Source organism: Aythya marila (assembly GCF_965140915.1).
Source record: "Aythya marila genome assembly, chromosome: 1".
In the NCBI taxonomy this organism is placed as follows: domain Eukaryota; kingdom Metazoa; phylum Chordata; class Aves; order Anseriformes; family Anatidae; genus Aythya; species Aythya marila.
Genome location: NC_139042.1, coordinates 35722643 through 35738813, shown reverse-complemented (window position 1 = coordinate 35738813; position 16171 = coordinate 35722643). Strand labels below are relative to the sequence as shown.

General features: G+C 36.0%; 1 protein-coding gene across 1 annotated transcript in view; it reads left to right on the top strand.

The window, feature by feature from the left end:
* Positions 1-16171, top strand: part of DIAPH3 (diaphanous related formin 3) — a 237025-nt gene that overhangs the window by 21673 nt on the left and 199181 nt on the right. The window contains exons 4-8 of the mRNA XM_082771110.1: positions 4301-4405; positions 10884-11014; positions 15303-15377; positions 15463-15532; positions 15906-16042. Coding sequence (XP_082627236.1) covers positions 4301-4405; positions 10884-11014; positions 15303-15377; positions 15463-15532; positions 15906-16042 — 518 coding nt within the window. The remainder of the gene's footprint in view (positions 1-4300; positions 4406-10883; positions 11015-15302; positions 15378-15462; positions 15533-15905; positions 16043-16171) is intronic.

Below are 16171 nucleotides of genomic sequence, written 5' to 3'. Positions count from 1 at the left end.
TAGCCGTAACATGTAAAACAGATGCAATTCTTCAGATTATCCACATTTGAATGGACTGGGATAAAAGTAGTTTAGTCACAGTGGATTATGTAGCTAATTAGATATTATAGCCCCTGGTTTGCAGTTTTGATTAAATTAACTTTTTTTTTTTTTTTTTTTTTTGAATGTTGTAATCTGGCTTTTAGAGGTACTTTTGCCCAGAATAAAAATAGTCAATTGGTCAGTACTGAAGGGAGCAGCTTCTAAATTCTGGCATTTCACTGGATGAATTACTTCACCTTTTCAGTTTTTGTGGATGCACAGTGCTTTGTTTTCTCAAAACGTTATGCATTGGCATCCTCTGAAGTTTTGATGGCTGAAATTATGGAAAAGCTCAAATTTTGATGGTGAATTTATGGAAAAGTTTATACAAACACAGCATCGAATCATTAACTGTTTGGCTCCTTTCATTTCTGGTTAGTGCAATGAGGAAGATAACCATGTGAAATGACCGGCTCTTATTTTCCAAAGAAGTATCACTCACCCATAGAATAAATGACTTAAAAGGAAATAAAAGAATGGAGTTGAAATACTTTTTGAAAATGAAGCCACATCTGACGTGCCCTTTGTGCCATTGTATACTTCTAATCTGTAAAATTCAATTGCTTTAGTGATATTTCCTTTGTATAGAAATGACAAAAAACAAGAAATGACTTACTGCACATATGGGCAGAATATTTCCTATAAATAAACTCTCTGTTACATCTTGGATTATGGAATATGTTTAGTGCTGTTAGGCTTCTTACTTTCCTTGCCGCCTTTTTTTCCTAATGTGATTAGACATTGGGTATTTTCTTCAAGAAAAACAAGCCTGTTGTTTTCTCTTGATTATTTAATAAGTTCAGGAGTTATTTTTCAGAAAACTTAAAAGAGCAAGTCTGAAAGAAATACAAGACTGCTTTAAACAGAAGAATGAACTTTGCAGTAGCTACAGGCAAATGCAAAAAGCTTTTCTTCTTTTCCCTTCCCCTTTATGTAGTATATATGTGGATTTCGATTTTATTATGAAAGAAAACCTTTGGCATATTGCAGGCAAGGCACTGAAGATGTGATAAGTTTTGGAAAATGTTGAAAAAGATCTAGCCATGTATTTTTGCGAAACTTAAAACTGAATACTTTGGTTTCAGTGTTCTTACACTTCTATTTATATGAGCTTTAAAAATGCAATTTAGGTATTAAATAAAATCCAGCTAACCTTATTAAACATACATGTAAAATATATTAACTTTTGGGGCCAGTATTGTTATAAAATTATATGCCTGTGGAAAGAAATCTTGAGGCACAGAATTCCAAAGACTGTTTTTTTTCCTGCAAGTTCTAATAAATAAAATCTGTTAATGCTAAGATGGACTTGATTTTAGTTGTTTCGAGTATGGCCTGTCATGTGCATATCATAAGGGATGTGCTGCCTGGTAGTAAGAGTTGTCATAAATATGTTGTTCTTCATTTTAATAGAAGGTAAAGAATTAATTTGTAACATTACATGAAATGAGAAATAGCTGTGATAGCCATGCTAACAAGGGAAAGGCTAGAGAGAACGCTAACATTGTTGCATTTTTGACAATCCAACTTGATTTTTTTCATAATTTTTAAGCTGAGGAGATATTGTAGATAAGGCATGAATATTTTAATGCAGTTGATGAGAATTTAAAAATGTATCTTTTCTTTAAGTATTTTGTCATAAACAAAAATTCTTTCAAAGCCTGTAAAGTAGAAACATCTTCCTTATCTGTTCTTATTTTAAATGCCTTTTAGAAGTCCCCAAAGCTTTATATCCAAAACTATACATTAATGTCTGAACTCACTGATGAATTGTAGTCCTGGCTAGTTATGTAATTAACTGCTAAAAGCTTAAAATGTAGGTTTCCAAATTACTATGTAAAGCAGGAGTTTTAACACAGGAATTCACATGCCCTTCCTTTGAGCAGGTGATTACTGAAGAAGATGACTTTGATTTTAATGTACTAAAGACACTAGTTTTTGTGGTTGATTATGTGCACTTTTTTGTCCTTTTAAAAAAAAAAAAAAGCTGCAGTGACTTTTGAAAGCTTTAGTACAGACAAGTAACTTTAAATATCTTTCACCTTTTTTTCCAAATGTTGTATACATAAAACTTATGTTCTACTTTGTTTTGTCCCAAGATATATGAAAGTGTCAAACATTGTCAAACATCATCCCAGTGATGTTTTTAATATATGCATACTTAAGCCTGATTACTTTTATTTTTATTGAATACTTGAATATTAGTGCAGAGGTTTTGGATGACTGACTTTCCAATCATACTGGTTTATTGATTTGTTTTGATCCAAGAAAAACTAGACAATGCAGTATTCCTTTTCAGGCTAATGCCTACACCATTGGTTTACTAAGAGGCAATGTGCAGTACATAGGTACTATATTAGGCAGCTGTCACATTCTTTCATGGATTGTGTTTGTCAGGAGGACAAGCGCAGTGCTTAGCTATTTCTTCCAGATCCAGGTAAATAAGAAAATAAAAGATTTAAGAACATTTGAGTTATCCTCAAGGGAGTTCTTATACCACGTGAAATGGATAGGAAAGACAAAAAAAAAAGAAAAAAAAAAAAAAAACAACAGATGAACTGGTGAGATTTTCATAACTATGCAGGGAAGATGTGACTATCAAAGTGAAGAAGAAATATTCAGGCGTGTGTGTACTTTTGTACTGCTGGAATTTTGATCTGGGCATAAGCAAATAGTTTCTCTATGATTTGTTGATCAAGGAGATACAGTATTTTGGAAAACAGACCAGCAGTGGGGAAAGATGGAAGTACGTGTGGCCTTTCTTGCTGCTAAGATGTTTTGCATTAATTTTCAGATGTAGGAAGCAACGCTAATATGTAAACTAGTTGCCAAGGAGGCAAAAGACTATACTATTATAATTTTTTTGAGTTAAAGAACTTTTTACAACATGCATCCTGTGCTTATTTGGTACTACAGGTAAAAGCAAAGATATTTATTAAATGCAGATTATACTGAAGTGAGGAATTTTTTTCTAGTCTTTCTGGAAAGGAAGTGGTAACATTTGTGGAGAAAAAAAAAAAAAGAGAGAATCTACATGAAATTGCCTTGTTTGTACTTTGAAGACGTTCAGCTTACAGGGTCCAGCATTTTCTGCAATATCTTCTCACAACTCAGATTTATACAAACTGCTAAATCTTTTTAGAAACATTTGATTCTATCCTATTCAATATGAAAACCGGGAAACGACAGGCAAACTTAACTTTCAGTGGTCTTGAAAAATGTTGGTCTTTAGCTTGCTTTCCTAAAATTCTGAGGTAATGAATTTGATTGCTTTTTGTCTTAGATTTCTGACTAGGTGAGATGAACTTTGACATCGAGATTGTTACCCACTTACTTTGTAGCACTGTTCCTGCCAAAGATGGTGGGGTTTTGTCTCATGAGTCTCAGCTGAAAGTAACTGCAGTAATTCTTGCTAAGCTTGGTTGACTGTCATAATGCTGTATGTGCACGTACGTGTGTGTGTGTATAAATTGTTTCTAAATGCCCTTTTTACCTTCAGCTTGATAGGAAATGTCCATTCTCACAAATGTAGAACTGATTACAATGATCAGAGAATTCCGAGGCTACAACACTACAATTCCCTGTGTCAGTAATGTCACCGAAGAGCTGCTCAGTGGCTTTCAATACGGTTCTGCCTCTGTGCTTTTTGGCCCTGGGTTTTTATGCTGGCATGAAATGTGACAGTGGTTTTGATGTTTTTGTGATCAAATCATCAAGAATTTGGTCCTCACATATTTAAAAGGTGAATATTATTCTGTGAACCGCTTTTAGGGCAAAGCAGATTCCATTGGCCAGCATTAAGTATTTGGGAACTGAGGGGAAAAAAATACAGAATTGATACGTCTTTAGAAAGATCTTTTTAAAGAGACAGGTTTAAGTACATCTTTAGCAAGTGTTAAATGACTTTGTTCTGTAGTTCAGTGTGTATGAAACTGTAAGTGATTTTGAAGAAGAGGTTATGGTGGTAATGGTCATGATGCACTTTTTTATACTGGCACAGTTGCCTTTTTTTTTTTTTTTAATCTGAGCTGCTGGGGAAGATAGATACACTTTTTGATGGCTTTAATAACATCTAACTTAGTTGTTTTTACAATGACTTTCAGTTGCTCAAGTTCATATTTCTGTGTCTTTTATTATTTTTAAGTCAGTCCTTTATAGTTAAACAACTGTATTGTTTGGTGCCATTTAAAGTTTCTTTTTTTTTCCTCTCCCATTCTAGGAAGATATGAATTTAAATGAAGACAAGAAAGTGCCATTGAGGGAGAAGGATTTTAATACCAAAAAAGAAATGGTGATGCAATATCTTAGCACTGCTTCAAAGTCTGTAAGTAAATTTTGCCCAAGTACATGAAACATGACTTAGTGTTTACATTACTTACTACTGGTGGGAAAAACCAAGCGCGTGTGTTACTTTCTTCCTACTAACTTGTTCCTCAGACAAAAACATTTTTAAAGGGTGTTATCTTGTAATTTTGCAAGCTGCAATGAAAGATAACTAGTGTAGAACCAAGCTGTCTGGAGGTTTTTTTTAAGATGAGCTACTAGTCCTTCTATAGCATAAAAATTCCTTCGTACCAGGAGATTATGAAGGTTAGCCTATTTTTCTTTTTCAGATGTTTCATGGGAAATCAAGAAACTTAGGCCAGTCTTACAACACTCTTGGTGTTTCTCAGCCCAAAACAACATGCTAAGTTTATATGTTGTTGATACCCCAAGACTCCACACTCATTCTAAGAGCTAAATTGTTTGGTCTAAAAAGTAAAATAATAGTAGGTCTAGGTAGTAACATAATAATTCAGCCACCCAGTAAGTGGGAGGAGGTGTTTCTGTGAGGCACAGATTCAGCTGTGTGATATAGTAGAGCTTCAAGTGAATTCAGCTTAATGCTGGAGCTGCTGGGATGGGAAACTCCCATATTCCCACCACCCCCCTCGTAAACTCTGTTGTCAGCGTTCTCTTTCAGTCCTCAGCAGTATTGGACTCTCCAGGTACCTCCTCTGTCTGGAAAGAATAATGCGCTGCGTGCCCTGGGCACTCTGCAAACTTTCAGTGTACCTTGACTTGACGAAAGAGGTGTCAAACTTTTTCAGAAGAGCTGAAGTGCTGAATAGGCTCCTGAATATTACGCATAACTAATCCTATCTCATGTCTTTCTTCCTATAAGTAACACCATAGTATTATCCTTTGGTGGTTCATATTTCTTAAACTTCAAGGAGATAGATGCCAAGCTATCTTATGTTGGGACAAAATTACTTATTTACAACCCCTCTACAGAGCTTTTACCAGGTTTCATTTGAAGCAGTTGTTATTACAAAGACTGTTAACATTAAGAACATCATTGACTTCAGCATCAGGCTTTCTCAGAAGTGAAGAACTCTTTTCCAGTATTCTCAAAACCTGGTTCTGTTGGTGATGCATGTAGAGATTATGCTGGGTTAGGCAAGGCTATGCTCAGGTGCTTATTTATGTATAGAAGACTGTGAGCTACCTCTACTTGTGCATGAGATGTCTAAAATGAATCCATCACTCCAGGACTCAGAAAGTTGTAAATAGCCAGAATTCTATTGACATGCATAGTCCAGTGCTCATTCCTTTGACTCCACTTTGCTTAGAAACTTCTTAAACAGTTATCTGACTGTATGCTTCTCTATGTCAGTCTACAAGCATGCTGTGTTCATCAGTCTCTGTAACGTTTTAAGGGGCTCCTGGAGAAGAATTGTTAAGAATGAATGATCTCAGTGCATGAGGTACTCTGCCAATACATTTTTGTTTTCTTGTAAAGTACTGTGTTTAGACGAAGCCTTATTTCTTCCTTTAAAAATGTTATCACCTGAGAGATATATATCATACTGCTTAAACCATCAAGGCTTGAAAGCCTTGAATGAAATTTCTGTCTGCTATGGTGTCATGTCCCCTTAGAGGGGACAACAGTTGTGTTTACAGGCTGTATATTCTCATCTACCAAATGTGGTGTAGTTCAGTCTGTTGTTGAGATTGTAGTCCCCACTGTATTTTCAGTCTTTTTGTAGTTGTTTGTATATACTACGATTACTTGAGGTCAGAAACAGTGTCACATTTTAAAGTACTATATAAACATGTGAAAAGATGTTCCAGCCCAGAAAAGTTTAAAAAACAATTTCCATGTTATGGTGTTAATACTCAAGTGGAAATAAAAGCAGCATAATGTTAACCCGCCTTAAGTTTGACTGCTCTGTATGTTAAACACACGCAGACTGGGTTTTTAAAGTGAGTTTTCTTCACAAGATTTCATTTTTGTTGTGCAGCTTACTCCCTTGTAATGTTGTAACTGAATTAATTAATGCTGACTTCATACTGCATCTGCTCACAGACCAGTTGTTCTTCAGTTGAGCAATTAAATTTCTAGAGGCACTGATGCCTCAAGATATTTCCTGTTTCTCAGTTAACTTGAGCATTTTGAACTTAAGCAGCTTTTCCCATGCAGAAATATAGCTAATATAATCAGTTGCACAATTGGTACCAGCTACAGTTCTCATTTTACTTGAGCAGCGGCAGATGTGTCATATTCTTATTATGTTGCAGAGCTGTGGCGTAACTGAATGATAAGTGGTGCTTGGTACTGTGGATACATTGCACACGCACTCGCATGGTTACCGGCATCTTTTGCAGAGGGTAATGTTCAGGTGGAGTAGTGAATCTGAAATAGGACGGCTGGGTGTCGATGCGAGTCTCTTGCTTGTGATGGTGTCTTTGGACAGGTCAGATGAGACTCCCTGAATTGTTGTTCTAGTGATTATTTTTTTGTAGTCTGGCTGGGCCTTTTTTCCCCATGAACTCTTCACATGTTGTTCTTACTTCCAAATTACTTCCAAAACATTTTCTAATTATCTTAACTTTGTGTCCTGTCCATATGACTGTCCTATATGACCATTTTGGCATCAAAAGAAAGCCATTTTACTGCTTATTTATAAAAGTCTTAGCTATATCCACCTTGGTCAATTTTACAGCAAGAAGTGCTGGGGGATGTCACTGGAAATGACAGATTCACCACCCAGGTTGTTAATCCATATGCTTAGGCATACAAGCAGTGCCTATCAATTAGTCTATGCACAGCAGGAGCTGCCAGGAGAATTTCTGGTACTTTTTGAAATTCCCACCTGGAGAGCTACTGCAACATTTAGTCAAATACTTTGTTGTGATGGCTGCTAGGAGTGCAGTTGGCCATCTTGTCTGTAGTCAGTCCGTTATCTCATCTTTGCAGAGACTAGCTGGGGAGATCCAGGGAACTGTATGTGTTACATATGCACACTAGCATAGCCCCGACCCACTGTTACACCACAGATGTGACTTAAATTTCCCCCTTATATCACAGCTATATCTGAAATTCCACAGACTGTGCCTCAGGGATATACACTGTCTGTTCTTAAAATGGTTGGGCATGTATTATAACAGGATGTGCTCTGTATACAAGCTGTTGAATAATCAGACAGCAACCCTTGTCAGTGATACCCCTTAGGCAGTTAATTTGTAGTGTTTTATGCAACTTATGGTGTAATTGGTTTTACCTTTCATGTTTTATTAAGTCTGTTATTCAGCTCTTACTGGTATAATTTTTTTTGAGATCTTCTACATTTGGCTTCAAGATTTTCTCCAGTTACTTCTTCCTTCCACTTTAAATACAGCTGTGTCGAAGCTATAAGGGACCTGGGCTTTCTTGCCTGACAGAAAGAAGTTATTACGCCATCTTGGTGAGGAGCGTGATTTTGGAAGCATTCTAGTTTATGGAATAAATTTGCCAACTAGGTGGCTTTTTACGGTGTTTAGTTTCTGGCATTACTAATGCGTACTGATAACTCTTGGACCCAGAGAATATCTGAAAGGGGTTCAAGTAAATTCCCTTTCTTTAGCACCTTTTTAACCTGAATATTATGTAGCTATGAACTAACCACAGAACATGAAAGAAAATTTAAAACACTGAGTGTTTTTGTTTGTGGGAACATTTTTTTACTGTGGATTATTCTTGTCTGGGTTCCCTTGATTCCTGATTCTAACACTCCCCAGTCATCTCATGTACTTTTTGGTGGTGTACATTTATTGGAATTGACGCTCATGTTTGAGCAGTTATGGATCTCTGTCAATTCAGAGCCATGTTTGGAAAGACATTCCATTTATTACGTATGGTATACCAAAATAAAATGACTTCTTATTTTTCCTCGAGATTCCATACCGTGCTCTTTTTCTTTTTCTTTTTTTTTTTTTTTTTTGTCATTGGGAATATCCATTTTTATAAGTCTGAGGAAATATAATTGGAGCAGAGAAGTAGTATAACCTCCAGTGTTCTGTTATCACAGAATAGAATGATGATAGAATGATGAAGAGACCTCTAGAGTTTGTCTTGTCCAACTCCTTGTGTAGTTCATAGTGAGGCCGCACCTTGAGTACTGTGTTCAGTTTTGGGCCCCTCGCTACAAGAAGGACATTGAGGTGCTTGAGCGGGTGCAGAGAAGGGCGACGAAGCTGGTGAGGGGCCTGGAGAACAAGTCCTACGAGGAGCGGCTGAGGGAGCTGGGCTTGTTCAGCCTGGAGAAGAGGAGGCTCAGGGGCGACCTTATCGCTCTCTATAGGTACCTCAAGGGAGGCTGTAGCGAGGTGGGGGTTGGTCTGTTCTCCCACGTGCCTGGTGACAGGACGAGGGGGAATGGGCTTAAGTTGAGCCAGGGGAGTTTTAGGTTAGATGTTAGGAAGAACTTCTTTACTGAAAGGGTTGTTAGGCATTGGAACAGGCTGCCCAGGGAAGTGGTGGAGTCACCATCCCTGGAAGTCTTCAAAAGGCGTTTAGATGTAGAGCTTAGTGATATGGTTTAGTGGGGACTGTTAGCGTTAGGTCAGAGGTAGGACTCGATGATCTTGAGGTCTCTTCCAACCTAGAAATTCTGTGATTCTGTGATTCATTTTTTACTATTTCTAAGAGCGGAGACTACAGTTTGCCAGGGCAACCTATTCAGTGCTTGACCACCCTCACAGGATATTTAAAAAAAAAAAAAAAAAAAAAAGAAAGAAAGAAAAACAAGAAAAAGTGGTCTTTGTGTTTTTACAGTTTTCTGTGTTCGAGTTTGTGCCTTCTGTCCTTTAACTGGTCACCCTTGGCGAGTTTCCTGCTTTACTCCCTCTGGTCAAATACATCATAATATTCATACTTATTCATAATATTACCCATAGCCTTCTCTTTTGAGGACTAAACAATTCTAGCTGTCTCAGCCTCTTCTCATACTTAAGAAGATCCTGTCCCTTCATGACCCTTTGCTGGAGTCACTCCAGTATGTTCCAGTAAGTCTTGTACTGAGGGCCCCAGAACTGGATGCAGCATTCCAGATGTGTCTCACCAATGCTGAGCAGGGGGGAAGGATGAGCATCACTCATCCTTCTAGATCAGAAGGATGTCTTCCCCTGTGGTCAGCTAGTTTTCCACCAGGACCTCCTGCGCACTGTTATTCCCCAGGTACGTTTCCTGCTGTGGAACTCCATGAGATCCCTCTCTGCCTGTTTCTCCTGCCTGTTGAGATCTTTCTGACTGTCAGCACAGCAGTACATCTGTCTGGTCTGTAAACTAGTCTTCCCAGTTTTTGATTTCACCTCTTCCAGAAACTTTTTCATGATGTTTTGCTTCCGAGAGCAGGAAATGATAGCTTTCAGCACTTCTTGAGGATCTACCAAAATAAGAAACTATCTTCTATACAAGGCTCTGTATAACATAATGAGACTATCTCACCTTTTATGGTGGATAATTTCAAGTTATTATTGCACTGCAAGTCCAGTTCTCTTCATTTTCTGATTTAAGCCAAGTCAGGCTTATAACATAATCAAGTATTATCAAGTAACTGTCTTTAATGCCATATCACAGAATAGTGAGTATTTCACACAGAAATGTTATTCTGCTCCCAGAAAAGGGAGTCTTTCCAGCATATCAAAATGGATCTACCCAAATATAGGTTGTGTACTGTTTTTTATTTGTTGTTGATGGCTTTTGTTTTTGAATTTAGTTATTTTTTTCTAAGAACTGCATCTATCCTTACGTCACAGGTAGGAATTATGTGGAGTAAACTTGTTTTCCAGTGTCTACAAATTTTGTCTTTGCTGCTAATTTAGAAAAAAAAAGGCGAGGGGAGAGGAGAGAATGCCCTTAAGAATAGGGTCAGTGTCTCTTAGATTTGCAGTTTTAATTGCAAATTGTAGGACTTCATTGGTTCAGTATTACTGTTGTTTTCTTTGAAACGTTGGATGTTCTGTATCCTCCAGACAAGTCATTAATATCTTGAACTTGCTTTTAAGCAACATTTGACATCACAAATGCAATGATGAATCAGTCAGTCTTTCAACCTGTATTGCTTAGATTAGATACAATGTAATATCCTGAAGGCTCTTCTGGTGCTCTAGTTCTTCAATCTGTATTCTTATATGGATGCAGCGACCTGTCTGGACACTTGCCCTGTGATCAACTCGGAATCTTTTTTTCTTCTGCTGAGAATTGAAAATTAAGATGTTTGTAATGCATAAACAGAATCCATGCATTAAAAAACTGTATTTCACCACGTATGCAAGATGCATACATTTGTTGCCTGCTGCTTTTGACTACTGGTCATAAACTTGATCATAAATCAGCAAAAATGTAGTCAGCATTCAGCATGCATAGTAGATGGACAACAAATACTGATTTAAGGATAAAATATTTTTCCTATTATTTTAAGAAGTGAAACCAAAGGTTAGCTATTAGTAATCTATTCAAGTGTACCAAATAAAAAATGAATGCATTTTCTGTGTTTCAGGGAAGTCTCAAGAACCGTCGGAAGATTTCACCCCAAGAGTTTATGCAGGAATTAAAATCTGGGTCAACAGATGAAAGACTAGTCACTTGCTTAGAATCACTTCGTGTGTCCTTGACTAGTAATCCTGTCAGGTAATACAGAATTTGAACATCATTAACAAATTTTGCAAAGATTGATCACGTTTTTATTTCCTCATGGATTAAAATTAATGGCTCTGTAGGTGGCATGTTTCAGGGTTTTCCATTTAATGAATGTATATGTATTAATGAATGATTATACCTTTTTTCTTTTTCTGCATTGATTATGCATCTTCTGCAGGTCTGTTTTTAAGTAGATGTCACTGATCTGTACAAAGTAATTCTAAGAGAATGTGAAACAAGTACAGCTCAGAGCAGATCACTGTTTTCTTGTGCTAAATAGTAAAAAGTTTTCTTTATTTTTCTTTTTGTAATGTTCTCAATTCTTTAATATTGTAATATACTTTGTCAGGGTGATCAATAATGAGAGATAGGCACCTTTTTGTATTTTTTTTTAGCCAGAAAACATAGTTTCATACATACATTTACACACACACACACACACTCACTTTATATATATATATATATATATATATATACATATAATAGATGTATAATATACACGCACATTTATACTATTTTATTCTATTCTTTTATACTCTATATTTTACTCAATTTTACTCGAATTTATAGCTTTTTGCTGTAGATCATCTATTTAAGCCACTGTTTGAACACATGATTTTGTGAAGTGTTTTTGGTTTAGTGTAAAATAATACAAATGAACTGCTGGGGATGCTTATGTAGGTATGTGATTAAGAGGATTCAACAATTTTCTTCTTTCTGCAGCTTGCTGGGCAGAGTTGTTGATGTGTTGTCCTTTGTATGGGCACTTGCTTCTTTCCTTCTATTCATCTGTTTTTGGATTGGGTTGTCTTATTTAGAACATATAATGGTCCACATGGAAAAAATATGCTTTGAATCAACCTGAGTGCTTCTGACAGATGGTCTTACAGTAGATACTGCACTTCTTCCATGAATGTGAAACTACTTTTTGATATAGTATTTCATTCCTTTCTTTATTTCAAAACAAACAACAGCTTAGGGCATCTCTTAATTACACGTATTGATTTAACAAAGAAAACTTGAGCTGTTGACTGCAGAAGTCATGTGTCTGGAATAGAAACGCAAATCATAAGACATGCTCGTAAGTTTAGAGCAGTCTTTTCTCTCTGTTCTTGATACGACTGGATCATTTCATTTTTTTTGATTGTCATCCCCTTTGCTGCCCTTTTCTCACACACCAAGAGAAAAGTTAATCCTCCTATATGAAAGAACATACAGTGCTTGTATTGGAGTAGAACTCATTAGGAATTTACTGGATATATGGCCTAAGCATAGGTCTGAATTGGAAGGAGATTGACAGCGGCTTGTAAAAACAGCAGTAGACATCAATGTTGCAAAAAAAATGTACACTGCTTGTCCATAAACACATTTTAGTCTACAAATCAAATAAAGGATCCCGACCATAACAACATACGGATTCTAAAACAGTCTGCTGATGTATTGACTGGTGGCAAAAAAGACTGTTAAGATAGACCTCACTAGGCTTAAACAGAGCATTTTAAATAGTCTCAGGAAAAAACAAACAAACAAAACCCAACAAACAAACAAACAAACAAGCTGTTCATTAGGACTCCCTTAAAAAACAGCAGAAATGTAATGGCAGTGCAGCGTTCTCCATAATAAACACTTGCAGGCTCAACATTTTTAAAGCACATGCCCGCATCTTTCTAATGAGTAACATTAGAACATAATGAGTAACCCCATGAACGTTTATGTTAATTGGGTGCAGATATTCACATTTCTGGGCTGTAATCTTTTTGACAATATAGACAAAAAAAAAAAAACAACACAAAACTTCTTCCAAATATTTTAATCAGTTTAACTATTCTTGACATTCCAGTTGATAATGAAAGATGAGGCTCCACAACATTGTTTTCAATTAATTGGTTTTGGAAAGCATATTTTTAGCTCACAGAGAAAATCAGAGTCAAATGGTGTTGTTGAATAGTTTGATCCTGGTACTTTGAAAAAAAATAAATTTAAATCTATGGCTTAGTGCAAAAAATAGTATTTGTTTCCCATCACTAAAAAAAGAAAGCCTCAAGAGCGAAATGTATCCACCGATCTTGATCACTGTTCTTCAGGTAAATAAATAGGATGTTATTACCTCACAGGTCCCAACACAGTTGGTAAAAAGTAATTTGGAGATTTACCACAGCTAAATAGTATTACAAATAACATCGTAGTGCAGCTAACAAGTTATCTACAATTGTTGCTTTTCCTTTTGAATAATAGTTGCAACAAATTTGGATATTTTCATTAAGAGAACTTTTCTTAAAATAATTTGAGAATGGGACACTGATAGCTTGGTATTTTGTCAGACTGACAAAAAGCTGTGTTGGCTGTGGATATTGCAAGTAATCTTTGTTCTGCTGTTGTGGAAGCAGAGGAAAGGACAATAATAATGCAGCAGTATTTTATGCACTAAATCATTCTCAGCGCTCTCAACTGCTGGACATATGACAAAGTGGCTGCTCACAATTCTAATAAAAAATATGCTCAGAAATATCTAGGAGGATCATCTTTAGATCAGATATAGCCAGTTATACTCAAAATACTTGATGGTTGTTTGCCTTCAAGTGTGTTTAGAACAGAACACCAATCTGGGAAGGAGAAAACCTATTTTCGTATATATTTAGGTTTATACAAAGAACGTATAAAATCATCTCATCTGGTTCTATCTATAATTTTAAGACCATTACAATTCCATGTCCAGCAGATGCAAAGCACATTTTAATCCATTCCTGTGATGGGATTGGAAGTACTTGGTATTTCAAAAGAGCTGCTGCATCTACCTTGTGCTACTTCCAACAGAATGGCTTGTTATTTGTTAGTGCTAAGATCCCACCATTATAGAAGTATTTCATTATTCTGCTTAAAATGATATTATAATAATCAATTACTACAATAATACTTAAATTTTAATCAATAATAAATATTTTGTTACAGTGTCTGTGAATAGACAAAACAAACAAAAAAACAATGGAGAGGCTATACTGCAAGTGAAGTGAACATGATAATTTTTTGACTAATTCTGATCAACCTCTTTACGATGCTGAACTTCTGACATTGCACATGGGTTGCTCCCTTTTTACATTTTTTTTTTTTTTTAGTGCATGACAAGGGATTTCCTTAGCTTAAAATGTTTAAAAGTAATAATGTAAAGAATTCAGAGAAACTATTGTTACAACACCCCCAACAGAATATGTGTTTTGATGATGAGGATGGTGAAAAGTATTGCATCTGTGTCATGCTAGCTATATATGCTCCAGATAGAGATGGTTTTCTAACCGGTTAGTAGTTAAAAGTAGTATGGTAATTTAAAAGTGGAAACAAAAAGAGTATGCAAGAGAGATCCATTATGAAATAACTTTGTCTTGTTGGCCAAAGACAGTAATAAGAGATCCAAGGACTTGCCTTATGGCAGTAGTATGGAAAGTTGACAAAATGTGTCAGGAGGTGTTTCCTGCCAATTATGGAAAGAGATGAGTCTTCAAGTATCACCTTCCCTTAAATGACAATGAAGTGCAAAGAGCAGAATATGCCTGCTGCTATGACTATAAATGATAGTGTTGTCCATGAAACATAAGGTTAGGTAATTGATCAAACATTATTGCTTCAGCAAGATCAACAGCTACTGTCAAAGGGATGGCTGCACTACTGCTGTCAGCCACTGAGGAGAAGGACTTTGTAGATGCTCTGCCTACAGAGAAGAGAGGATTTGACCAATAGTAAACAGGACTGTGAAGCAGTTGTCATGTGTAGAAACAACTTGCCCAGGTTTAACCCCACCAAAGATAGATATAGCAAGAGCTGATTACCTGTTGTTGTGTTCTCTTGGAAGTATTCATATAAATTAATATCTCAGGCAGCCATTTCTGCAATTCCTTTAGGTATTTACTTCCTTCTCTGACTTTTCTGGTTATATTAGAGTATAACCAGAGGTTATACTTTTCTGGGAGGTGCTAGAACACTGAGTCGCAGAAATTGTTGTTTTTCTTCTCTTCTTTTGCAAGATCTTTAATAATTACAATTCTCTACCAAAGAAAGTATAACTGTTCATTTTAAAGTAAAATTAAAAATTTTAATGGATACTGTCATTTTTATTTTTTTAATGTAATTGGGTCAATGAGTGAACGCAATGTATCTTGATCCTCAATTCAGTAGAGTTGATCTTAAAATGATCCAGTTACACTGCTTTTGTTTATTCTGAAAATTTTCTTTTATTGTAAATAGTCTTTGAAGTATCAGTCATTATAATGTCTGTCTTTCCATGTAGCTGGGTTGAAAACTTTGGCCGAGAAGGTCTGGGGCTGCTCTTGGACGTTTTGGAAAGGCTGGTTGAGACAAAACAGTAAGGATGTCTTTCTATAAAATTATCAGCTTTTCTTAATACATAATCAGCATTTAATTACAATATATTTTTTTAATTTATTCAGCCAAGACAAAATTGTGAAGAGGAGTCAGCATAAGGTTATACAATGTTTGAGAGCCTTCATGAACAATAAGGTATGGGATTTTCATTAATCTGGAAATTTGAATTACTGCTGTTCAATCAGATGATGTAAATTATCAAAATACATAAGCGTGTGGAATTTGGAGAAGCAATGTATTTGTCAGCAGTGGCTTGAAGATCATTCTGCTACTTCTCGACAGAAATATACTCTGAGAATAGTGTAAACTTATGATGCTGATGTTTGTTCTTGTTACAGAATGAGTGACCTGTTTTGCACCTTTTCCTCATTTATTTTTTTAATTATTTGAATGGTTTAAATGTCATTTGAAATACTTACTTGAGGGAACTGTTACATTTTGCTTGGTATTCAGTATTGTCACTTGGTTTCCCTCCAACTCTTCTTACAACCATTTTTCTGTTGTTTAGTATGGATTGGAAAGAATTCTGGGAGAAGAGAGGAGCCTTTTGTTGCTGATCAAAGCAATTGATCCCAAGCAAACTAGTATGATGACTGATATAGTTAAACTCCTTTCTGCAATGTGCATTGTTGGAGAAGAAAGCATGTAAGTACTGTGTTTAGCCAGAAATAGTAAAGTGATTTTAGGATATCCAAAATTATAATTGCACCTAAATGAAATGCTGAAATTTTCAACTTATGTTTGAAAGTAATATCTGTACTATGCTGTCATTGT